The sequence below is a fragment of the Myotis nattereri genome (assembly GCF_964212035.1).
Source record: "Myotis nattereri genome assembly, chromosome: 17".
Lineage (NCBI taxonomy): Eukaryota > Metazoa > Chordata > Mammalia > Chiroptera > Vespertilionidae > Myotis > Myotis nattereri.
The window spans coordinates 9145260-9171234 of NC_138092.1; the positions used below are offsets into that span (position 1 = coordinate 9145260).

The following is a 25975-nucleotide window of genomic DNA, read 5'->3' on the forward strand; positions in this document are numbered from 1 at the left end:
CTTTAAGCAATAAAACAATTTAAAAAAATAAAGTCCCAAGTCCCTGGAGCCAAATTTATCTTGTTTTTCTTCACGGTCACTAGCTTAGCCCTGTAAAGGCTCCTGCAGGAGAGCCTTCCTTGGCTGGCCCCCCAGGCCTCAGTGATGGCCGAGGTTGGGCTCAGACGTGTGACTTGATGACTCAACAGCTGTCCCAAAATTGCAGTAAGAATTGTAGACTAGAAAAGGGGAAGTTTAAGCTTTCCTTTCTCCCGCCCGGAAGCAATGTATGTTTCTAGCACAAGTATTGACACACGTGCTGGCGGTTTCCATTCTGGCGATGTTATAATCAATGATGAGCAAATGGGGAATGTCCAGTGTTGAGTTTCACTAGGTTGTGAAATAGCCTAAATGTACTAGCTCGGCCTGCAGATGTCTGTATTTTGATGTTTGGTACTGACCAGAATCAAAGCCACTTACCATAAAAGACCGACAACTGCAACTCCCTAGGAAATCGTGACTTCTCCTGTCTGCTGACGAGTGCCTTGGGCCCTGTTGCCACAAGCCAGCACAGCGCAGGTGGGCGCTGTACGTACGTGAAATGCACCGTGCTTTGCAGCTCCCTTTAAGTGGATAAGACGAGGCGTGGAGGCTCTAAAGATGTTTACATCAAAATAGGAAGAAAGCTGAAAGGGAAGACCTATCTAGAATCATGGCAGAAAGTTGTCCTTAAGGTATGCATTTTAATTTTTTTAGAGAGAGAGGGAGAGGGATAGAGATAGAAACATTGACGAGAGGAACATCATCAATCGGCTGCCCCCTGCATACCCCCTCCCCCGACTAGGGATGGAGCCTGCAACCCTGACATGTGCCACGACTGGGATTCGATCCATGACCTCCTGGTGCATAGGTCGATCCTCAATCACTGAGCCACACCGGCCTAGGTCCTATCCTGTTGAAACTCACATCTCTTTGACCCCAGAATCTGAGCTCTTCCCCACATGTATCTCGCCTTGTCCCAATGTATGGCTAGTGTAACACTGGGCCTATAAAGTATTTTAAAAGGAACAGTATTCATACCATTGCAAGCTAGAAGAAAAGTTATGTCATTAAATCCAACTCTCATTTTGTAGATCAGCCTGAAGACACAGTTGCTTACTCACAATGATCCAGGAAGTCAGCGGCAGAACTGTCCCAGACGGTAGAGTCTGACATCTAATCTCCAAGGAGAATAAAATAAGCACACAAATAATTATAATACAAGGTACTATGTAAGAAATAGAAAATTCAAAAGCAAATGGGAGGAGGAGAAATTACACCGTCTGGCTGGGGTAGGTTGTGGGGAGGGTAGTCTGGATAGTGTACAACAGTTCTCAACCCTTTTGGTCTCAGGCCCCTTTTTCACTCTTAAAAATTATTATGAACCCCAACTAGCTTGTGTTTTTTTGGTAGTTTTATCTATTGACTAGAGGCCCGGTGCACGAATTTGTGCACGGGTGGGGTCTAGCCGGCCCGCCCCGATTGGGGTGGGCTGATCAGGGGCGGGGTCGGCCCGGGGGAGGGGCTGTGGGTGGTTGGCTGGCTGGCCCCGCCCGCTGGTCAAACTCCCGGTCGAGGGGACAATTTGCATATTAGCCTTTTATTGCATAGGAGATTTATTGTATTAGAAATTAAAACTAAGAACATTAAATACTATTAATTAAAAAAATAAACCCACGATGTGTTGTTGAATTTTTGTGAAAATATCTGTATTTCCCAAAACAAATGTAGTGAGAAGAGTGACATTTGTTTCACATTTCTGCCAATCTCTTGAATCTCTGGCTTGATAGACGATAGCTGGACTCGCACATCTGCTGCTGCACTCACTCTCTTGAGACGTTGTTTTGGGTGAAGCCTAAGAAGAAAATTGGGCCTCACGTGACTATTCTGCATGACTACATCAAAACTTTCTAAGTGCTAGTTTCTTAAAAGTTAAGTGCAATGAGGAAACTGAAATCATATCAATGAACTTTTAGTATTTGCTACATTAAAAGCCATTGGTCTATCTTGCACTTTAAATGCACAGTTTTGTAATATCATGCATTGGTGGCTTGGTAATATTGGTTTGCTGAATTATACAGATCTTCCAAATATTGTCATGTTTCATGATATAGTATCAAAGATTTTATTTGTTCATATCACCACTAGTCTTATCAGAAAAGTCTTTAAGTATGAGGAAGATGTCATGGTCACTGGTGAATAAAATTTCCTAAAATTCAAATTTTTTCTTGAGGACTCGAATGTTATCATTGCCAACAAAAACTGGAGGTGACTCAGTTCATTTCTGAGACAATGTATGGCAAATATTCAATATTCTGAATAACCACAGTTTATCTGTCAGTTTTCTTTCAAGCAAAAATGGATTCCATGAAGAGTTGTTCAGCATACAACTCAATTGCACAAGTTCTTTTTGTGTGCTCCCCATAGTCATAACAGAATATTAAAAAGATATGTTCTTGAAGGCTGAGATTGATAAAATTTAGTTTTTACTGCCTTTATCAAGGACATTTTTAAGTGAAGTTGGCTTTTTCTCCTGCAAGTGCATAGTGCCACTGCTTCGGATCATGCTACGTAAGGTGCCAGCAGCTTTAATATCTTAACGTTACTAAAATAGGTTTGACCGTATGCCACCGCCCCCCCCCCCCCCCAGACTCCTGGGGACTCCATTGGTGAGAACCATTGGTGTACAAGATATAGGCTTTGAAAAGTGAGTCAAACTTAAATAGGATAAGATAAGGAAGAGAAGAAATATCAAGACGGTATATCTAAGGGACCGTGGGTAGGATATAGATTTGGCTGAAAGAGAGAAGCTGAGGCAGATACGCTGAAAAGGTACTGTGACAGGCCCGGCACGCCTTCATGGTGAACAGTGAGGTTTAAACCAGACAGGAAGAGACTAGGGTGAGTGGGTTTTTGGTTGTTTTTGAAAGTTGTAGCTTCCCTTTAAATAAAGGTAAAGCCGGCCATATGCACATTTACTAGTTATAAAATAAACACAGTAGCATGGCCGCTTTTCTTATAAGGAATATTTAGGGAATGAAAAAAAATAAGCATCTTGTCATAATACTTAAGCTACAAAAGAGTTGTCACCATTTCGTTTGGGCAAATGAAACCAAAAAGTTAAGTAACTTCCCAAGGGATGTGACTTTCAACTCTGATTCTGTAACACTTCATGTTGTCACCCATTATCTCAAGGCATTTGGGGAAAGTCTGAAAATAAATTTATCAGCCACATGTATATCTATATATCCCATGCAATCTTTGAAAAGAGGGCACAAAATGGTGTCATGTACACAAATAAATATGTTAACTCTAAAGAGACTGTATAGTTTGAATATTTTCTTCCCTTCAAGAACTATTTTATTTTTTTTGTAATCCTCATTTGAGGATATTTTTTCCCCATTGATTTTTAGAGAGACTGAAAGGGAGGGATGGAGGGAGGGAGAGAGAGAGAAACATCAATGTGAGAGAGATACATCTAGGGCAGTGGTCAGCAAACTCATTAGTCAACAGAGCCAAATATCAACAGTACAATTTAAATTTCTTTTGAGAGCCAAATTTTTTAAACTTAAACTATATAGGTAGGTACATTGCTATTAACTTAATTAGGGTACTCCTAAGGCTTTGGAAGAGCCACACTCAAGGGGCCAAAGAGCCACATGTGGCTCGCAAGCCGCAGATTGCTGACCACGGATCTAGGGGATTGAATCTGCAACCCAGGTACATGCCCTTGACTGGGAATTGAACCTGCAATCCTTTGGTGAGCCGGCGGGCCGGTGCTCTAACCACCTAGGCACACCAGCTCAAGAACGATTCTAAATAATAATAGGTTAAGCTGATTAATAGGGGTAGTATGTTAGCTGATAGAGGTTTTGTTAAAACATAACAACTGAGGAAAATCAACATTTGAAAGTGACTGCTAAGTTTCATCAGAGTACTGATTGGATACAAAGACCTTTTAGTTCTTATTTTTAAATATCAGATCAGTAAATGAAGGAGGAAAAGCAATTCAAAATCATAGTCTGATGACATCTTCTTTCACTCAAGAAAAGAAGGATGCTACACCACCATTTCAACATGGCTTGCTCTTCCAGCACTTGGACCTGGCTCCTTTAAATACCCACATTTTGTTATACATGTTTGCACATACACCAACACACACACACACACACACCCGTTCTCTCTCTCTCTCTCTCTCTCTCTCTCTCTCTCTCTCTCTCTCTTATGGTATGCTTCTCCTCCCCAATACATTTTTTAAAAAATTATCAAAATTATTTCAAATTAATCCCAATATGAATGTTTTACTAAACAATAAAAATGTTACTAAATACAGAATAAAGCTATTTATTATTTATTCATTTTTTGGTAGGATAGGGACCAGAGAGTATAATATAGTTCAAATAAAGTAGCCACCTGGCTGGACAAAAAATAAGTACTTGCTAAAGGTAGAAAATTATTATAAACATTGAAAACAAATGGGCAAAATATCTCATATATTTTACAGATTTTGCATTTTAAAATTATAGTTCACCAGAAACTATGCTTTTTGTTTACATTGATACTAAAGTAATTGCATTTTGGATTGAATTATAACTGGTAATAATTTATCCCTTTGTATATAAAATAACATTCTTTCTGTATCTTAGATTAAAATGTATAATATTAAAAAGCTTATAAAGTAAATTGCAAACTAAACATAAAGTCATATATATGTTTCTGACAATGGGGAATTATTTACAATTACTGTTATAAAATGCCAGACAGCCCGGCCAGAGTGGCCCAGTTGGTTGTCCTGTGCACCAAAAGGTTGCCGGTTCAATTCCTGGTCAGACACAAACCTGCACTGTGGGTTGGATCCTCAGTTGGGGCACATATGGAAGGCAACAGATCAATGTTTCTCTCTCACATCAATGTTTCTCCTTCTCTAAGCATGTCCTCGAGTGAGGAATAAATAAATAAACAAATAAAATGCCAAACATGGGTAATATATCCAAGTTATAGGATAGTTATGATGAAATAAAAGTATATTTTTAAATTAATAATTTAGTAAATTTGTTCATTTGCATACAAAGCAAACATCACCATTATGACTAACTAGAGGCCTGGTGCACAAAAATTTGTGCACAGGGGGGGGGGGGGTCCCTCAGCCCGGCCTGTGCCCTCTCGCAGTCTGGGGCACCTTGGGGGATGACCACCTTCTGGCTTAGGCCCGCTTCCTGGGGGATTGGGCCTAAGATAGCAGTCAGACATCCCTCTGGCAGCCCGGGAGCCCTCGGGGGATGTCCATTTGCCAGCGGGGAGCAGGCCTAAGCTGCAGTCGGACATCCTTAGTGCTGCTAAGGAGGCGGGAGAGGCTCCCACCACCACCGCTGTACTGGCAGCTGTCAGCCTTGCTTGTGACTGGGCAGAGCTCCCCCTGTGGGAGTGCACTGACCACCAGGGGGAAGATCCTGCATTGAGCATCTGGCCCCTGGTGGTTGGTGTGTGTCATAGTGACCAGTCATTCCCAGTTGTTCTGCTGTTAGGGTCAATTTGCATATCACCCTTTTATTATATAGGATAGAGGCCTGGTGCATGGGTGGGGGCCGGCTGGTTTGCCCTGAAGGGTGTCCCGGATCAGGGTGGGGGTCCCGTTGGGGTGCCTGGCCAGCCTGGGTGAGGGGCTGATGGGTGTTGCAGGCTGGTCACACCCCTTCAGGGTGGGAGTCCTCACGAGAGTGCCTGGCCAGCCTGGGTGAGGGGCTGATGGCTGTTTGCAGGCTGGTCAAGCCCCCCTCAGCGGGGACCCTCACCCCATAGAGGTTTGGCCAGCCTGGGTGAGGGGGGCTGATGGCTGTTTTCAGGCTGGCCACACCCCCTTTAGGGTGGGGGGTCCCCACTGGGGTGCCTGGCCAGTTTGGGTGAGGGGCTGAGGGTCGTTTTCAGGCTGGCCAAGCCTCCCTGGCGATGGATGCTCCCAGCCTCTCCTTTTTTTCTTTCTTTTTTTTTTATTCTGGGATTTATTTACCTTCTATAATTGAAACTTTGTAGCCTGGAGTGGAGCTCAGAGCCGGCCAGGATGGGCCTCCTGCTCGCTACAGCTCCGTGGCCACGGCCGGCTGAAAACAGGTATCTGGGGTTTATTTACCTTCTATAATTGAAACTTTGTTGCTTTGAGTAGAGCTCAGAGCTGGCTGGGAAGCTTGGCTTCCTCCATCATTGGGGCAACCAAGCCTCCTGCTTGCTCCAGCTCAGTGCCTGCCAGCTGCCATCTTGGTTGGGTTAATTTGCATATAGTCACTCTGACTGGCTGGTGGGCATGGCTTAAGGCATAGCGAAGGTACAGTCAATTTGCATGTGTGTCTTTTATTAGTGTAGATGTGCCCAATTCCATGGGGTTCTGAATGTGTGAATCTTACTGCTGTGCTGTTTTTTTTTTTTGAAATAGGTGACTTCAATCCAAATCCCTCTGTTTCTGGATACATTACAGTGATATAAAGTTTCAGAGAGTAAAACATTTTTATTGAAAGATAAGATTTATAAACATATTCATAATACAAAAATGTGAGTTTCTGCCAACAGGAGATTTGATTGGTTGCAATACTAGACTTACTGAGTTTTACACATGTGCAAATATGTCATGGCTAGGAGAAGGCTTTTAATGACCAGAAGGCTTTTCTTCTTTGCTGAAGTAGGGTGGCTGGATTAAGCACAAGACTAAGAAGATCATAACTTTGCTTCAATTACTCTTGTTCAGCATGCCTTGTGTCAACAATTGAACTATATATTAGACACATGCAGTAAAGAGGTTTTGGCAGATTAGAGAGCTCTCGGCTGGGAGCTGGTAATTTTGAGGTAACTGATTTCCTAGATGTGCTGCTATTGTCGGTTCTCCAAGTCTCACTAATATCAATAGGCTATGCTCTATCTCCCTTTTCATACTCATCTAATAAATAGTATGTCACTCTGATCCCACCAGAAAAATCAACAGGCTGCCTGAGAAAATATCTTACTTGCTGTGTGTTTTACTTAATTATAGTTTTAGGAATGAAAAGCTAGAAAGTAATGAAAAAACCAACAATGACCTGTCCATATTTGGATCTTTCCTTGGGATTTTAGGTGCATCAAACTTTTAAAAAACATATAAATGGGTATTTGTGAAAATAAAAAGCCAAGTAACTTTTAATATATATATACAAACAAAAGGAGGAGAAAGAAGCTAAAACCTAAAAAGCATGCTTATCATTACTGTTCATAATATCACTTTGAGTTGGTGAGGTCAGATCAGCTGTAGGTAGTGTATTCATTTACAATATACCTACACTCCTGGAAACCCTCCAATCAGTCAGTGCTGACAAGCTTTCTGCCACATCAACTCTGATCCTTTGCAGCAACAGCTCTGACTGGACGAGGGGATGCTTATACCCCTCAGTGACTCTCTGCACTGGCCGGCTTTACCCCATTTCAATGCGGTGAATGAGGAATATTTATGCTAAGTGTATTAGCGTCAGTAATGCTGCAGTTGCTAATAAATGGCTATAGGTTGGTATAAAACTGCTTAATTAAACTTGCGTTAAGTAGAAGAGAGGCTGGCAAAGAATTTGAATAACTTGTTACTTTGCTTACAAAATGAAATGTCCAGTATATCATAAAGGAGTAATTCCAAAACGTTAAATAAAGCACATTATCTTCTGAAGTCTATTTGTCTTTGAAAATTTGTACAGTCATTAAATGAAATTTATTGTCTTTTCCCAAAGGGCATGCTACTGCTATGTACCTTTACTTAAATATTATGATGATTAATAGAGACTGTTCTCATGGATATATTTGTCTGAATGTGATAAGGCTATATTATTTATTTAATTCTCACCCGAGGATATCTTTTTTAAATTGGTTTTTAGAGAGAGAGGAAGGTGGGCAGGGAGAGAGAGAGAAAGGAGACATCAATTGAGAGGAGAAACACTGATTGGATGCCTCCTGTACGCACCCGGACGGGGATCGAACCCAACCTACATCCTAAGTGCCCTGACTGGGAATCAAATTTGCAACCTTTTGGGTTATGGGATGATGCTCCAATCAACTGAGCCACCCAGCCAGGGCAAAAGTCTGCATTCTTAGTGTTTACCACAAACCCAACGCAGCTGATGGTCCGTCTGCAGGTCAGTCAGTTCGACAATAGTTCTCCAGCTACACTGACAGGCGTACGCCCGTGCTCCTTTCTTCTTTACCAACTTTGTTTTTAATTTGTGGAATTCTGGCATGTTGTTCCTATTAGTAAAACATGAATGTTTTAGAACAGTGGCTTTTCCAGTGCGTAATGACTTAAAACAAATTCTAGTTGCTTTATTTTCCCATCTTTGTTAACATCTGAACATTCAACAAACCTTGGTTCCCTTCACACAGATAATAGCGGATATGCTTCTGTGTTCCTTCTGATGGCATTTCCTCAGTAACTAGCACTTTTCCATGGCATTTCTCTAGGCCTGTTTATTAAGGCTAATTAGAACATAATGACCTAATAAAAGCTGAAAAATTACGATTTGCTTTATCAGAGATGACATGGTATGATAATACGGTGCACCGCTTCTCTGACTCCTGGCTCAGATCAAGTGAGAACAGAGTGAAAAGGGTGGTGGTTCATCTCCTACCTCAGATACTTACTACACCAAATGCTAAAGTCTATTTGTCTTCTGAAGTCTATTTGTCTTCGAAAATCTGTAGTCATTAAATGAAATTTATTGTCTTTTCCCAAAGGGCATGCTACTGCTATGTGCCTTTACTTAAATATGATGATGAGTAGAGACGGCTCTCATGGATATATTTGTCTGAATGTGAAAAGGCTGTATTATTTGTTTATTTAATCCTCACCCGAGGATATCTTTTTAAAATTGGTTTTTAGAGAGAGAGGAAGGTGGGCGGGGAGAGAGAAAGGCCGGCAATATGACAAATGGAGGGGATATGAGAGGCATAAAAATTATGCTCTTCTGATGGGTTAAGTATAGAAATTTTTCATTACTAGAGAAAAAGTGCCTGTTAATTCCATGTGTTGAACTGACATATCTTTCGTTTTTTAATGATATGTTATTTACTTATAGTGTCAGCAATAAAATAATACCTAACCTACATTAAGTGACAATGTTAAAATAATTAAATCAATTGGCAGGACCATCATGAAAATGATAACCATCTGATTGATGTAATTATAAAAAAAGACTAAAGAAGTTAATTTATGTTTAATTAATTGAAAGTCAATTATGATTTTCAAGATAATCCACGTACTGAATTTATCTAACTATTCCATGGCAGAAGAAAAATATAAACTTTCAAAATAGAATGATAAAAGCAAAGTAAAATGATGAAACACAACATAAATATTTAAAAAAAGAGATATAGTCCCATCTTTTTAGGTCACTGCAGAAGGCAGGCTACAAAGTGCCCTCTGGTGGCCAGTGGACACCACACTCAGTCCTGTACTGTGCAAAATCCAGGCACAATTTTGAAGGTTAGAACCTCACAAAATCGGAGAGATTTTCCAGGTCAACTGTCTGATTCAAGAAACTGAGACTTTGACCAGCTAAGTCTTAGCGAAGGTTATAGTGAGCCAGGGGAAGAAATGAATCATCTAAGTTTTGTCAGAAAGAAAAAAAAATCCACAAAACCATGTGTTTAATGAATACTAAAAAGTTAAGTGAAGAAAAATGTTTTTTATTCAATCTGCAATATATTTTGACACATTTAACATCTGATACCTGATTGAATTTTTAAAAAAAATGTTTTTTAAAGTTGATTTTTAGAGAGAGAGGAAAAGAGAGGGAGGGAGGGAGACAGAGAGGGAAACATTGATGTGAGAGAGAGACATCAATTGGTTGCCTACTGTACCAACCTGATTGGGGATTGAACCTGCAACCTGAGTATGCTCCCTGACCAAAAATCGAACCGAGGCCTTTTGGTGCACAGGACGATGCTCCAAGCAACTGAGCCCCACAGGCCAGGAAGTGACCGAATCCTTAGTTAGGGGTTTTAGGAGCGCCAGAGCTGACTCCTGTGACAAAGGTAATTGTTAGCAGTCTGGGGGCTCTGGCTGTGGCCACAGTTCTGGGGGCTGCCGCTGACCTGGACTCTGATGCTGAGACAAATGATGTCAGAGAAAACAGAATCCAAAAGAGCCAACAAAAAGCCCCGCTGGATGTAGCCTTTCCCAGACACCCCGCGCTCGCTTTCCTGGTTTGAGCTGGGATGTTCCCCGGGAGGGTTCTGAGCTCTCTCCAGACGGTCTTCCGCTTTAATGCCCCAAACCTCACACTCCCTCACCCTGCATCTGACAATGATTGGCAGTGCCTGTGCCTGACCCTGTGTAAAAATAAAACTTCTCTTTCTCATGAACAAAACAAACAAGCAACCAAACAAAGCCAGGCTGCCACAGATCTAGAGTTCTTAACTGAGACACTGCAAGTTCCTCAAGTACCAACTAAATCACCAAAACGCTCACTTACTGCCTGTGCTCCGTTGTGATGTTACATGCATTCTATTATTCTGTAAAAATTACTGGTGCATCTTGGTGACATGTGGGAATTACTAGTCACTCTTTAGATGAACCAGAAGTAGTATCTAGCAGAGGAGTTAGAAAAGTCAGAAAAGGCAAAACAGACCTGAAATGAAAAGTTAACTTTTCCAATAATGGGATTACAGGCGGGCTAACCTGACCTCGGATTTGGGGAGGTCACTAGGCTTTATTTGGATTGAGGACTGTGAAACCCCTTAAATTATATTTTTTCTGTATATTTGTACATTTCAATTTACTTCTGTGTATATGTGGAGAAGATTCAAAATTTTCATAAGATTTTTAAAGCAGTTCTTGAAAAAAATTTGAAAACTATTACATTAGAGGAGACTCCTAGAGATTAACATGAGAATGGATGTGGGAAGAGGTCTGGAAAACTCCCCCTTTTCTTTCTGCTACTGGAGAGTGCTACAATGTATTATGATTACTTGTATGCCAATAGACAGTCTTTGTCTAGGCATAGGTCAGGGAAGACACTAATGAATGATATGTGCACTATTAATTTTTTAAAATATATTTTATTGATTTTTTTACAGAGAGGAAGGGAGAGGGATAGAGAGCTAGAAACATCGATGAGAGAGAAACATTGACCAGCTGCCTCCTGCACATGCCCTATTGGGGATGTGCCCGCAAACAAGGTACATGCCCTTGACCTGAATCGAACCTGGGACCCTTGAGTCCGCAGGCTGACACTCTATCCACTGAGCCAAACCGGTTAGGGCTGCACTATTAATTTTTAACTCTAAATTTTTATTTAAAGTGAATGCATAGTTTGTTTTTATCACTTATAACATCTTAAAAACATTAGGTAGTCAGTAATGTATGAAAATGTATAAATTGAAAAAATATGAGTAAGCCTATCCTGACCGCAAGAAGGGAGGCAGACATGTATCAACCTAACATTTAGATAAAATGGGATGGTGTCCCAGGAGGTGGAGAGCTTGCACAAAGTAATGGGGAATGGGAGTATTGAGGAATTTGATGTAGCTAAAATCTTGTGAAGGAGGAAAGTGTACAGTGGAAAGACAAAGCTGGGTGATGGATAGGGGCTAGATCCTGGAGGCCTTGGGTGCCATACTAAGGAATTTGGACAGGATTCTGTAAGCAGAAGGGTTCTGGTAGGAGAATGGCACACTGTTAGTTATGCCTTAATTCTCAGCAAGGAAAAGGTGGTCTGAAAGAAGATACTGTAGGCAGAAGAGTGAGTGAGAAGGCTATATCTATATTCTTTTAAAATATATCTATTTTTATTGATTTCAGAGAGGAAGGGAGAGCGTGAGAGAGACAGAAATATCAATGATGAGAGAGAATCATTGATTGGCTGTTTCTTGGGGATCAAGCCTGCAACCTGGGCATATCAAATTCCCCTCCTGACCAGGAATCGAACCGTGACCTCCTGGTTCAACCACTGAGCGACACCAGCTGGGCAAGAAGGCAATATCTAGATTCTTGTTCAGAAGCAAGATGTCTTACCTAGGCTAACAGTAGACAGATGGAAAAAAAGGAGATGGGTGAGAGGAATGTTGAAGAGGTAGAGGCCACACAATCTGGCCAAGTCCACAAGAGACATTACAGCAAAATAGAAATAGAAAGTTATACTTGGTGCATTTTCACAGTGAAATTCTTTAGAAGCTTACCTGAAAAACAGATAATCGCACGATTTGTCCCACATATAGTCATCATAGCTTACAACCCAGAAATCACATGCTGTACAACGCAGATGGTCACATGATCTGTTCAGAGAAAAAGAACTGTACATTAAAGATTATTGGTATGTTTAAATATAAAAATACGGTGATTTATTCATAGGATATACCATATATTACAAACTACCGAGTAGACAACAAAAAAATAAAGATTAAACTGATTGTAAATTTTTATACTAAAGGACTAATTATATATCTAAAATTCCAGGTTAATTTCTACATATACCTATTTTACTAAGATCTTATATGCTGACACATTTATGCACACATATATATTGTACAGGTAGAAAAGAAAGGAAACAGATGTGTAAATCTTTTAGTTCAATGGTTTTCAAATTGTGCCTGAGGGAAGTCTTCACTTAACTTCTTTAAGTTGCTTCCTTTCCTAATAAAATTTTCAAGAATGCCTTTATCACAGAATTTGCCACGTTATGTAGAAATGAATGTCTCCCCCTTAAGCTACTTAAGTGCTGGGACAGTATCTTATTTGTTTGTTTCCCCAGTGGTTGGCATTAATGCATTCATCCACTCATTAAAAAACAAACAAACCATAGGCAAAAGTAGGTTTACAGTTGTGAGTACACGAAACAGTTTATTTTTATATTATTATTTACTAAGTATTGTATTACTTTTCACATAAACAATTGAAAACCTAATTTGCTCCATCCTGTATTTACTGAAAGCCTGCTATATGCTAGTAAGATTTTGTCCTCATGGAGCTTAGATTCTAATGAGAAAAGAAATAAACAGTACTCATCACAATGTTAGAAGATAAAAAATGCTTCAAATGAAATAGTAAGTAGAGCAGGAAAAATAAAATTGAGAGTACTGGAGGGAGTGGCCTGCAAAGGCCTCTCTGAGAAGGTGTATCTTAATGTATTCCACTTAAATGGAAGTGGGGTTAAGAGAAAGGAGGGGAAAAAGCAAAGATGCAGTGAAGAGCAAAACGATGATGCAGGAAAGAGGACAGAACTGCTAGAATTACGCTTAGTGAATATCTGAGGAATTCAAATGCCAAGCAATTTTTAAAGCTCATATACTACACGTAACTTTAGGAATAAATGATTATATGACAAAATTTATGAGTTGCTGCTGCAAACAATTTGATTTGTATAATAATTGTGGCTTACTTTAAAGAATATTGCTTGAAATATTTAAAAACTAGAATCAATATAGATACATCTGATCACCTAAAAATTAAAAGGAAATAAGAGTTTTTAAGATACCAAGAACAGGAGCATTTGACATCTTGCTTCCCAGGAATGTCATCAGTTAGGCTCAAATAAACTCTTATAGAAATTCTCAAAAACAAAAACAAAAACAAAAACAAAAAACACCAAAAAAACCCCACAAACAAACCCAAAACAAAAACAAAGTGAAAAATAGTGGAAGAAAAAATTTTCAGCACAAGATTCAATACTTACTTATACTGTTCAGAGTGTTTACAAATGACAAAGACAAAGCTTAAAAATATATTCAGCCCTAACCGGTTTAGCTCAGTGGATAGAGCGTTAGCCTGTGGACTGAAGGGTCTCAGGTTCGATTCTGGTCAAGGGCATGTACCTTGGTTGTGGGCACATCCCCAGTAGGAGGTGTGCAGGAGGCGGCTGATCGATGTTTCTCTCTCATCAATGTTTCTAACTCTCTCTCTCTCTCTCTCCCTTCCTCTCTGTAAAAAAATCAATAAAATATATTTAAAAAAATATATTCAATCTCACTAATACAGGTATTGTAGAATGGTAGTTAAGAGCATAGACTCTGAATACAAATTGCCTAGGTTCAACTACTGATTCTACTATTTTCTAGCTGTGCAACTACAGTCAAGTAACTCAACTTCTCTCTGTAACTGTTTCCCTATATGTAAAATGGGGATACTAATAATTTTTATACATCTTTTAGAATTACAATGAGGACCTAATGAGTTAATATTGTTAAAGTGCTTCTAACAGTGCCTGTTTGTTTAAAAGGTACAATATACAAATAATTAAAATTTAAAGCAACAACAAAATAAATTTTTAACCAATTTAAGTTAGCAAAAATTAGCACCCTCAGATATTTCTGATGGGTATGTGAACTGCTTTAACCTATGGGGTTATTTTAAAGTTAAAATTACCCCTCACTGTTGCACTAGCAATTCCATTTTGGGGAAGCTATTGCATATAAATTAAAGCACCAATATAAGCATATATCTCAAGAATTTCTACTATTGTATTGTAGAAGTGGCAAAAAACAAGATACCACTTGGACACCTACCTAAAAAGGAAAGAAATGAATAGCATCCTATCTAATAAAAGAGAAACATGGTAATTAGTGTCACTCCGCTACCCTTCCCATTGGCTAATCAGGGCGATATGCAAATTAACTGCCAGCCAAGATGGCGGTTAACCGCCAACAAAGATGGCGGCTAATTTGCATACTGCAGGCAGGATGGGACAGCGCCATTCTGCCTGCCCCGCCGCCATCCGGGCCTGCTATCTGTGACCTGGATGGCGGGCGACCCCTGTGCAACCCGACCCAGGGCTGGCGGGCGTGACCCTGGCGGTCTGCCAGCTGTCACGCCCCCAACCGGCCCGGATCTCCCGCAACAGTCACCCCACCAGACCGGATCTCCCGCAGCAGTCGCCTCACCAGCCTGGATCTCCCGTGGGAGATCCGGCACTGGCGGGGCGACTGCTGCCCGTCAGCCATCAGTCACGCCCCAACCAGCCCTTCCACCGGGAGATCCGGGCTGGCGGGGCGATTGCTGTCCGTCAGCCATCAGTCACGCCTCCCAACAGGAGATCCGGACTGGCGGGGCGACTGCTGCCCGTCAGCCATCAGTCACGCCCCAACCAGCCCTTCCACCGGGAGATCCGGCACTGGTGGGGCGACTGCTGCCAGTCAGCCATCAGTCACGCCCCCAACTGGCCCTCCCGCCGGGAGATCTGGGCTGGCGGGGCGACTGCGACCGCCAGCAGTCTCCCTGCCAGCCCAGATCTCCCGCAACAGTCGCCCCGTCAGACCGGATCTCCCACAGCAGTCGCCTCGCCAGCCTGGATCTCCCGTGGGAGATCCGGCCCTACTGGGGTGACTGCTGCCCGTCAGTCATCAGTCACGCCCCCAACCAGCCCTTTGGCCGGGAGATCCAGGCTGGCGGGGCGACTGCGACCACCAGCAGTCGCCCCACCAGCCCGGATCTCCCGCAACAGTCGCCCTCCAGCCCGGATCTCCCGCGGCTGGCAGGACGACTGCTGCCCGTCAGCCATCAGTCACGCCCCCAACCGGTACTCCTGCCAGGAGATCTGGGGCGACTGCGACTGCCAGCAGTCTCCCCGCCAGCCCGGATCTCCCGCAACAGTCGCCCCGCCAGTGTTGTTTTTACATCATGAGTTTTTTGTTATATCATTTTATTATTGTTTATTTATTAATAAAATTATGTATTATTTTCATATACATTGTACTCATTTCCTTTTATCTCTCACACTTTTATTATAGAGAAAGGGCAAATAGCAACATTAAAATATATCCTCTAATTAATTCCCTTTCAATGTGCACGAATTTTGTGCACTGGGCCACTAGTACAGTATATTTATACTATGCAATATTAGGCAGCTGATAAAGGGAATTAATTTTTCACTGACCTAGAAAGATGTCAAAAACAAGGTGCACAGTAACATATATAGCATGACCCTATTTTTATAAAAACAACAACAAAAAATTCCTAAACAGGTATTTATAAGGTAAGAACATGGAAGAAAATGTAAACGGTAATATACTATCAAGCCCACACTGGCTGTCTCAGGAATGATGGGAATGGAGGGTGGAAAGGAGATTACTATCCTTCTCTTTATACATTTTTCAAGTTTGTTTTTATTTTTTCAATAAGGATATAATCCTTCTGTAATTAAAATATAATAAAGTAAAACCCAAATATTTTTCACTTATTTTCCTTAAAATTCAAATATAGTAACTTCAAAATTGCAATTTTTTTTTTGGCTTAAAGATTCCTTTGAGAATAAATGCTTTCTGTCTAAAATTATGTTTAATCATAACAGTAACTAAACATTTAAAATCTACACAAGTTTCATAAGTCCATATTTTCTTTTAAACTGTGAGCAATTTATGAAGTTGTACTTGTACATATGGAAATTCAACACAATTATATTTGTATACATTTGAACTTGGATTTTGAACGTACAAAGTCAGGAAATGCAAAATGATGGTTCCCAAAGCTGCCATAACTTGCTTTCTTATGCATATGTAGTTTATTACATGATTGCACAGAGTGTTAACTTTAATGCTTTAATACATATGTGCAATTTGGCTGAATTATTGCTGTTGTGGGGACTATAATTTTGAATTTCCTGACGTTTTGTATGTGTAAAATCTCAACCATAATGTTACATACAGCTTTTTAATTTAATTTAAAATTTAGTAGTTTATTCAAATCTATTCACACTACCACAGTTTCCTACAAACACTGTCCTTTGAGAAAAATAAAACTCACTTGCAGCTGAGAAATCACTCCGCTGCTGCGATTCACTGTTAGCTCATAATTAGTGCCAGTCTGTGCAACACTCCAGCCTTGCAATAGCTTAAAAAATAATTAGGAGTAAAATTCGATTTGGCTTGAAAATAACGCCTTAGTCTTATCTGTACCTTATTAATGCCACCATGCTTCCTGCTATTACTCTTTCTCCCTTCCCCATCAATGGGGTAAAAACTCAAATCTTTACACTCTAAAATCACTGAGTATTACTCCTAAACCAGAACTCTAACCAGAAATCAAACAAATAAAAGACATAAAAAAACAGGCAGAATAGACTCAATTTCACTTATTCCCTGGATGTGTAAATCAGTGCTTATATTCAGGGCTTAAAAATATTTATCTTCCATAACTACGTATAGCTAGAGCATACCTAAAATAAAGTAATGGCCTGACCGGCGTGGCTCAGTGGTGGAGCGTCAACCTATGAACCAGGAGGTCACGATTCCCAGTCAGGGCACATGCTGGGGTTGCAGGCTGGATCGTGCGTGTGTGTGTGTGTGTGTGTGTGTGTGTGTGTGTGTGTAGGAGGCAGCCCGTCAATGATTCTCTTTCATCACTGATGTTTCTATCTCTTTCTCCCTCTCCCTTCCTCTCTGAAATCAATAAAAATATATTTAAAAAATAATGTAATGATTCCAATGAAAGATAAATTGTCACTTTTCTTTTTCTAAAATGTGGAGGCAACTGAATATGAAGGTGTCATCAACAGTTTTGTCCCTTTGTCCAGCCAATCAATAGAATGTTTATTATTTTGAAGATGTTTATGGTGGGGATTTTCCAAATACAGCCCAATATAGTCTTCTGCCCAAACCCTGTGGTTTTCAGTAAAATCCTGTCAGATCTACACAGTAGACAAGGGACTCTTGATATCTGGACAGATGGAAAAGAACAGCAGCTGCAGTAGCAACATCAGCCACGGTTCTCCGCTCTTACATATATTACCTGGCCTTCTACAGACTGGTTTACTAGAGAGCATAATGGAGCAGGACTCAGTTACACATTTGAGTCTTGCTTTGTAATACTTTATGTGACCTTGGGCAAGGCACATTACTTGGGAGTCATTCCTAACAATGTTCTCTCTTAGCCATTAAATTCACTGAATTTTGTCAATTCTAGATTCTAAACAGCTCAAATGTGACACCTTTCCCCTACAGCCGCTGCCACCGCTCAGCTCACAGCTACCATCATCATCTCTTTCCTGGACCACTGTGAAATACTGCCTGCTGACTAGCCCTCTCCTGTCTTGCCTCTCACCTTCCAATCCATTTTCTATTCAGCAACTAAAATAACTTCCTTTAGAAACACAAATATGATTAGGTGACTCCATCTGCTAAAAACCAACCAACCACCCACCCACCCACCACTTGCTTTCACTGCATCTATGACTGACTTTTTATAAAATCTTCAGAGGATTACAGGGCCGCCAACAAACCAAACGTCCCTCGACTACCTCTCGGCCCCATCAGGAGCCGCTCTTCCCCCACTCCCTGCGCTGCAGCTCCCCAGAGGCTCTCAGCTCCTCCCACAGCTTCCCAGCGCAGGGAGCTTCGAACATGGCATACCCTCTGGCCCCAGCGGTCCCCTCTCTTCGCTTCGCTTCTACTCATTTTTCGTATCAGAGGCTGAGTCGGTGTTACTTGCTTAGGGGAGAATTTTCTAAGCCTTCGTGGTAACTGGGGTGCCAATGATCTATGCTTATAGTCTTCTGTCCTTCCCCTTCACACTACACATCATGTGAAAATTAAACGCCCATTTTGGGAGTTCTTTGTGTAGGGTCCCTCTCCTCATCTAGACGAGGCTCACGGCGTGTGGCCTCTCACGGGGCTGTTTGGCCAAGTCAGTGTGGGCAAGTTGCGCTGCTTCGCTCGTCTTACCAACCGGCTCCCTCTGCCCAGAAGGAAAACGCGAGGCAGACGCTCACCCTCCCGGTCGGGTGGGAGCCAGGCGGGGACCGCGTGGTCCAGGCCCTGCACGTGGGCCCCAGAGAAAGGCGTCACCACCATGAGCAGCAGAAACCCATCACAGCTTTCAACGGCGACCACCCAGAAATAACTGAGATCTCAGTAAAGCGCTCTTGGACTGGCTAAGAAAATATACTTCTGACTATGAAACAGATCGATGCCAAGATATCTGTGTTTTAAAAACAGGGCATCAAACTGGAAAACCGAGGAAGGAAGTATTTTCTGACATCCCACCTCTGTGAAGGCGTCGTCCCAATGCCACACGGCGCAGCGCTTCCACCGAGGTACACGGGGTTGCAGCTAGGTGTGTTCAGCAAGCGGGAGAAGAGGAAAATTACAGGAAAGAAATAGGAGACGTTAGTTTGGCTTTGTTAACGCTACAGTCTTATAATGAAATTGTATATTTTCCTGAGCAAGCCAACCATTTTAAAGAAGAGGTGTTTATTCCGGGATCACTGCTTTATTGGGTAGAACCTGTATAGTCGGAACACTCAAAGAGTTAAAATGAGTCACAGAGAAATGTGTTTGCCAAATAATGTGAGGGACAAAGTAAATACCGAAATATAACAGAACATTAATTTTGAGAAAGTGTTCACACTTTTTTTTCACATGGCAGAAAATTATTTACAATAGCAATAATCTCTCATTCAAGTTCCTTTCCACTAAGGGGTCACAGACCATAGGAACACGAAAGATATTGCTATTGGTCTTTCTCCTGAAAGCCAACCAGTGCTTTGTTGTTCAATGTCACTGTTGTTTAAGGTAATAAAATCGCCTAGACTATGCTCATAGTGTTTGCTCACTAGTGTGTATAACTTACCAAAGCAATCTCAACTTACCTTTTACCGCGGCCTTGAATGGGAGCACTGACAGATGTGTTACCTGAAGATTTAGGTTTTAATTTCTGTTATGAAAACAAAACAATAAAAGGCCAAGAGTAACTTAGATAATTGTAACATGAAAACTAATATTCTTCATTTTATAACAAGAATATTTTTTAAATGACTTAAAATAAAAAACTTGTATCATTTTAAAGTTTCCAAAGTAAAAACAATGATCAAAACCTTTTTCTTAAAGGCAAAAGGGAAGTCGACCTCCCTGTGGAATTTGCAAATTACTCTGCTTTTAGTCTAGGAAATTGATATACTGCCATTATTAGCATGCTAAGATTTAGAGTCACTTTATAATTCTTCAATTAATACTGAAGTTCAATGATTTAATATGAAGGGCCTTCTATTTAAAACCTCATCCTGGAAAAATTCAATTGAGGGGAAAAAAACACCTCAAACTCATTTTTAAAGGCTGTGAATAGTACTCACCTGAACTAAAAATAAACTAACGAAACTCCTGGGCAACTTCAGGAATATTAATTTTGATCAAGTGGAAAGGTATCAACCAACAGGCATTTGAGGAGAATGCGGACCTACCTAGTCACAACCATACAGTAGTTCCTATATGGTTACATAATATCGTCATCATTAGCAGGCATTTATTAAGTGTTAACTGGTGTATAGTACCAAACAACATAAACCCACATACTAAGCCCACCGTCAAGAAGAGGAAGTGAGATGGAGAAAAGGCAATTTAAACTATGCAGCAACGTGGCTTCATTTGACCTAGTAGGTGAGGAAGTTTAATGGAGGCAAAAATATTTTATTTTACTACTTCTTTTAACTCTTCTATTTGATGTTAAACAGAACTGGAAAAATTTGGGGCACACGTCTCAAAAATAATAACGTGCATGAGTCTCCTTCTGCTTTTCCAAAGGTTTCATGTACCATCCAGGCTCCTGCTTATGACCTGAAGCTGGCAAACTGTGATGTTTACTGTTGTTTCTGGGCTCTTGTGTGGGCCTGAGAGCAGCAGAATGGGCAAGCCGCGGGGGAAGGAGCAGTACTCCCAGGAGCTTGATCTGGCCTCTGAGGACGAGGTGGGCATGGATGGGCCATTCAGACGCTTCTTTTCCTTACCCACTCAATGTTTTACATAGACCTGCTCTCCTTCAGAAGTTTATTTGGGTTTCTTTCTCCCTTGCAGGCTGGAAACCTGAATATAACTTAAAAAAGGAGCATGCAGAAGAAGTACATAAAAGTTTATTTCCTCATGATTGTAAAAATTACTTTTATTTCAAATTAGTATATCTATTTTTGTCAATCCTCATCCAAGGATAATTTTTCCATTGGTTTTTAGAGAGAGTGGAAGGGAGGGAGGGAGGGAGGGAGGGAGGGAGGGAGGGAGGGAGAGGGAGAAAGAATCATTGATGTTAGAGAGACACATTGATTGGTCGCCTCCAGCATGTGCTCCAACTGGGATGGGGGATTGAACCTGCAACATTTTGGTGCTTGAGCACACTGGCCAGGGCTCAGATTTGTGTATCTTAAAGCCAAGCCAGAGACATATTTCCTTCTGCTTTTGAAATGCCATGAACTGAAGAAATGGTGTCTCACATACAGATATTCACTCTGTAAGTACTTAATAATTAATTGCTCAGGTGATCAATGAATCACAAGAACATCATGTAGTTTATTTTTTCTACTATTGATTAAATCAGCATAGCTATTTGGCATTTATGAAGCATTCTTGTTCACAGAGTATTCAACACCATTGCTATTGGGCTGACATGTAAATCAGTGAGGCCACCAGCTTATTAATTACCTCGGATTAATTGAAAATGTTAAATTTAGAGAAATACAGATAAGGTCTATACTAGCCATTTTATTCTTTGTCTGGCTGACAAAAATGTAACTAGCCCGTGTCCATATCCTTAACACCAGCACTGCCTAGTGGTGTTCAGTCCCTTAAAAAGACTTTGGTATTATAGTTATCTTTTTAGATTTATTTTTCTTGGTGGTCCTTGTAACTCAGACTGTCATTTGGTCTCTTTATTTAAAATCTAACAAATATATTTTATAATGACCAAAATGGTAAAAATTCAAGTATATAAATGCTCATACTCTACTGGTAAGAAGAATATAACTGATACAGCACTTTGGAAAACACTTTGGCAATGGGTAAAAAAATTGAAAATGAGCACACCTTATAGCCTAGCAATTCCTCTTCAAGGTTTACACATCTTAGAGAAACTCCTGTATGTGAGTAAAAGAAGAGTGCCAAGATATCTGAAGAGGCATTGTTTGTAAGAGCAACAACTGGGCATAATTTAAATGTCCATTACCAGGGAAGTGGATAAACTATGGTAGAATTATTTAACAAGGTATTATTCAGCAATGAAAATGACTTATAGTTAATACCTATGTAATAAAAGTATACAAGTATGGATAGAAATGTTAGTGGTTACCTCTGGGTAGGAAGGCAATTAACTAGGATTTGGAGTTTTTAAACTAACAATTTTTATTTAAAAAATTAAAGCAAAGCAAATATGGCAAAACATTAATATATGTTCAGCATGAGCAGTATATAGGTGGCTGTTATATTATTTTATAAGCTTTTCATAGAGTTAATGTAGATACACAAGCATTTACTAGTAACTATTTAAAATATTAACAATGTAGTCATGGGTTATGGGATAACAGCAATGGCATTGCATCTGAGATGCTAAGCGCATTCCTATATGAAAGCTGTTTGTTTTCGGTCTTTCAGAAAAGTGTTCTTATAGAGTCTATAAATAAATACAGGTAACCAACTTCAACTATGAGTTGACTTTTGTTATAGCAGCTTTTCTAATTTCGCATTCTTGCTGAAAATGAATAGCAAAACACACACAGAGTTTCTAATATTTTATTTCTTCTACAACTCTGTGGAATAATTTATTTAGATGATAGTATTTCTCAGAATGCAAAGAACTATAGATACTTGTGCATTCTGTAAGTTTTCAGACTATTTTAAACATCTTAAAAATGAAAAAAATTATTGCATATTTATAACACTTGACTTACAAAGGATTTTTTATCAAAGATTGGATCTTCAAATATTTCATTAATAAGACTGTCAAGATCATCTTCTTTTTTAAATCTTTCTGTTGATCTGAAAAATAAAACAAAACAGCTGAAGCTTAAGAGCACATAAAGTCAGCCAGTAACAGAAGAGTTTTATTTAAATAAAGTCTATTATTAGAGTTGATAACAGAAGGATAAATGTGACATTAATTTTTTTCCTGCTGTGGACACAACCTAAGTTTGTTGACAAAAATGTAAGTTGTCAGTTACAAGTTTACATACTTAATATAAGACATTTAAAGCTATACATTTTATTCAAGAAAAAGCTGGGCATGTACTTTTAAACATCGACTACTTATCTAAAGAGCAGTTGTTCCTGGTATCCAGATGTCTCATGGTCATTTATTTTATTATTTGCAGAGCTATCATTTAAAAGGACAACGTCAGTATTTTAACTCTCATAAGGAAAAGATACAGACTACTTCACTATACAAGGGACAGGTAGTCTCCTGTTCATAAATTCATAATATAAATCAGTTCCTAACTTTTAAGTATCAATGTTGGCTCAGGAAGATTTTTTAATGTTTGACATTATGTATCCAGTAGGGATTGTATTTGGTATTAGGTTTAGGGCCTTTGCTGCTGTTGCATAATTAACCCTTACAACTACATTGTCAAATGAAAAGTTTGAACACATGAAAACTGTACTGGTTTGCTACAGCTTTTATAAATGTATTACTGAAAAATGTGGTGTAGTAAGGTGAGATGGGGTGCTGGAAGCATTACGGCTCGACTGGAGTCGTCTAAAAGGACCTGTGTTTGGAGAGCACCCACCCTAGCAGCCCTTTCCATGTTAAGTGGCCTGATGCCAGACGTCCTACCACTCTGCACCTAGTTCTCCTAAGACAGTGGTCTGCAAACTGCGGCTTGCGAGCCACATGCGGCTCTTTGACCCCTTGAGTGTGGCTCTTCCACAAAATACCATGTGCGGGCAACAACATACAAACCTGACTTACCCAAACTTCCCAAGGAGATGCAAGGCCATTTTTCACATTAGTGTTTGTCAGTCATCATTGTCATGGTTTAATTTTATGGATATGGTAAGGTAAATTGTAAGGAATTTAATTTTATCAGTAAATAATATTGTTATTAAGTATGATACCAAGTTTTATTCAATGTCCCTATAGTTTAACTAAGACTTAAAACTTTAAGTAAAGTTTATGAAGTTAATTTTAGGGAACGTTGTGGAGTGAAAGAAGATGTAGTGTCGAGGATTGAGAAAGGTATGTTGAGATGGTTTGGACATATAGAGAGAATGAACGAAAGGAGACAGATGAAACAAGCATACAAGACGAGTGTGGATGGGAGAGTTGGAAGGGGCCGACCTCAGCGAACGTACCTCAATCAGATTGAGGACATTTTTAGCAAAGGCCAGCTTAGGAGTAGCCTCATTAAGTTAATAACAATGTTACCTACCTATATAGTTTAAGTTAAGACAGACAGACACTTGGATGGCTCTTTGATAAATTCTCCCCATTCCCTACAGGAACGAATAAAAAGAATAAAAGAAATCGCAAGGTGATATTGCTGTAGGACTGGGATGGTAGAGGTGCCGGGAATGAGCACAAAAGGATCTCCAGCACGTGCATGATAATGTGCAAATGAATGAGTGATGCCTGCATAAGCATCCAATCAAATGAACGCTGGCCCACTCAAAGTGGTCAATTTTGTTGGCGCGACACTTACTTTTTTTAAAGAATGCTGCTTAGTACTCAACTGCTTTTTAGAACTTGTGTCTGAGTTTCAGAATCTTTTCAATGTATTTATCTTCTGAGGGTGAAGTTTTGTAAACAAATGTATGTCATTAGAGGCAAGACTGGTAGATTCGCTAACAAAACACTTGTGGGAATCACGCACACGCACAGCAAAGCCGAACCACAGATGCAGCCTAGCGGACAAGGGTGCTTTTCTCGGTGGTTCCAACGCTGTGCGGTTCCGCAAGCGCCGCCAGCAGGAGCTCTAGCGAGAGGTGCTGCCGAGGCTCACTCGGAAGGACAATCTCATTCAGACACAACATTTGTGTTCGTTTGTTTTTTTGTTTTTGGGGTTGAGGGGGACATGAGACGAAGAAGGAAGTCCTCCTCTTGTGATTACACAGAAGAAAAAGACTGACAAATTCCAACGGTCGTTTTTTTCGGATCAAATGACTTAAAATCTTTCCCCAAATCCTCCGAGCCAAAGAAAAACAAAAATCAGCCGAAGACAACAGAACGGAATGATTTTTTTGGGCAACCATTGTTGCAAGGGTTACTCTGCTTGGGGAACGGGGTCAGAGGCAACAGGCGGAGGTTCTCTGCGGGCGCCTCACGGGGGTCATCCAGGGCCCCGAGCGGCCCCCCCTCTCCCCGCCTCCGTGAGGACCCCGGGCTCGGTCTGGGGGAGGCGCGGGCTGCAGAGGCGGGGCCCGCCCTCCGCGCCGCGCCGGGGGCGGAGTCAGGCCGGGAAGAGGTGCCCGAGACCCCCGCACCCGGAGCTGGGGAGTGCGCGGCCCCAGGGGTGGGCACCGGGAACCGTGGCGCGAACCGGGAGAAGAGCTGGCAGGGAGGCCTCGGGGCTGGGAGCCGGCTTCCCCAGAAGAGCCCCCCCCTCCCCTCCCCTCCCGCCCGGTAACCTGAGCTTTTCGTTCGCCTCGGCTCGGCTCCGGTCGCTGCCGAGGATGCCGCCGCCGCAGCCTTTGGGTCGCTCCGCCACGCCCAGTCTCAGCGGGTCTGGTCTGCAAAACTTGGACTCAACCTCATCCAAGAGCTCGTCCAGGTCCTTCGCCATCTTGAAAGGCAACGGCCTCTCCCCGCTCACCTCGGGGCATCAGCCCAGCGGTTTCCAGGGGCAACGCGAGAACGCGCCGCGCGCGCCCGCCCCGGCGCCCCGCTCCCCTGCGCATGCGCGCGCGGTGCCGAGGAGGCCCGGGCGGGGCGCGCGCCGGACACTCTCGCGCCGAGCTCAGCCCTGTGTCCGCGCGTCTGCCGGCGCGGGGGTTCCCGGGACGGCGGTCCGCGCTCTCCCTTCCTGCGCGACCTCGCGACGCTGCTTTGCCTTCACTCGTTCCAGGTTGTCGGGCGCGTTTCGGTCCCATCTCCCCCTCCTGGGTCCAGATGGTCACTACACTCACGCGACTCCCGAGCTCCTTCGTCCGCTCCTCTTCCGGGCTTACCGAGGGGTTCCTGTTGTACTGCGGCCATTCTTACAGGCCTTAAATTATCTGCGGGGAAAATGGGAAACACTCCGAAAGGAAAACAAACAGTATTGGCAGCAAAAGCTTGGTTCCC

The 25975-nt window shown here is 41.4% G+C and overlaps 1 protein-coding gene across 4 annotated transcripts; it reads right to left on the reverse strand.

The window, feature by feature from the left end:
* CFAP418 (cilia and flagella associated protein 418) lies at positions 1–25576 on the reverse strand. 4 transcript variants are annotated; one of them, XM_081111494.1, is made up of 7 exons: positions 25321–25566; positions 22650–22737; positions 19593–19657; positions 18988–19053; positions 12196–12291; positions 8130–8265; positions 1–1873 (listed from the first exon to the last, which is right to left on the reverse strand). In XM_081111494.1, the coding sequence occupies exons 1-7, from the start codon at positions 25473–25475 to the stop codon at positions 1679–1681; spliced, it is 801 nt and encodes a 266-aa protein (XP_080967620.1). In that variant the 5' UTR covers positions 25476–25566; the 3' UTR covers positions 1–1678. The 4 variants fall into 4 exon arrangements, with proteins under 4 accessions (XP_080967620.1, XP_080967621.1, XP_080967622.1 ...); XM_081111496.1 differs by having other exon boundaries at positions 734–1873; positions 8123–8265; XM_081111495.1 differs by lacking the exon at positions 8130–8265 and having other exon boundaries at positions 25321–25519.
* Between the last annotated feature and the right edge of the window lie 399 nt (positions 25577–25975).

Excerpts from the sequence above, each read along its gene's own strand:
- CFAP418 (XM_081111494.1), bottom strand. The coding sequence starts at position 25,475 with ATGGCGAAGGACCTGGACGAGCTCTTGGATGAGGTTGAGTCCAAGTTT. Across the intron at positions 22,738-25,320 it reads GAGGCGAACGAAAAGCTCAG|ATCAACAGAAAGATTTAAAA; the intron begins GTTACCGGGCGG and ends TTTATTTTTCAG. Across the intron at positions 19,658-22,649 it reads TCTTTGATAAAAAATCCTTT|AAATTAAAACCTAAATCTTC; the intron begins GTAAGTCAAGTG and ends TTTTCATAACAG.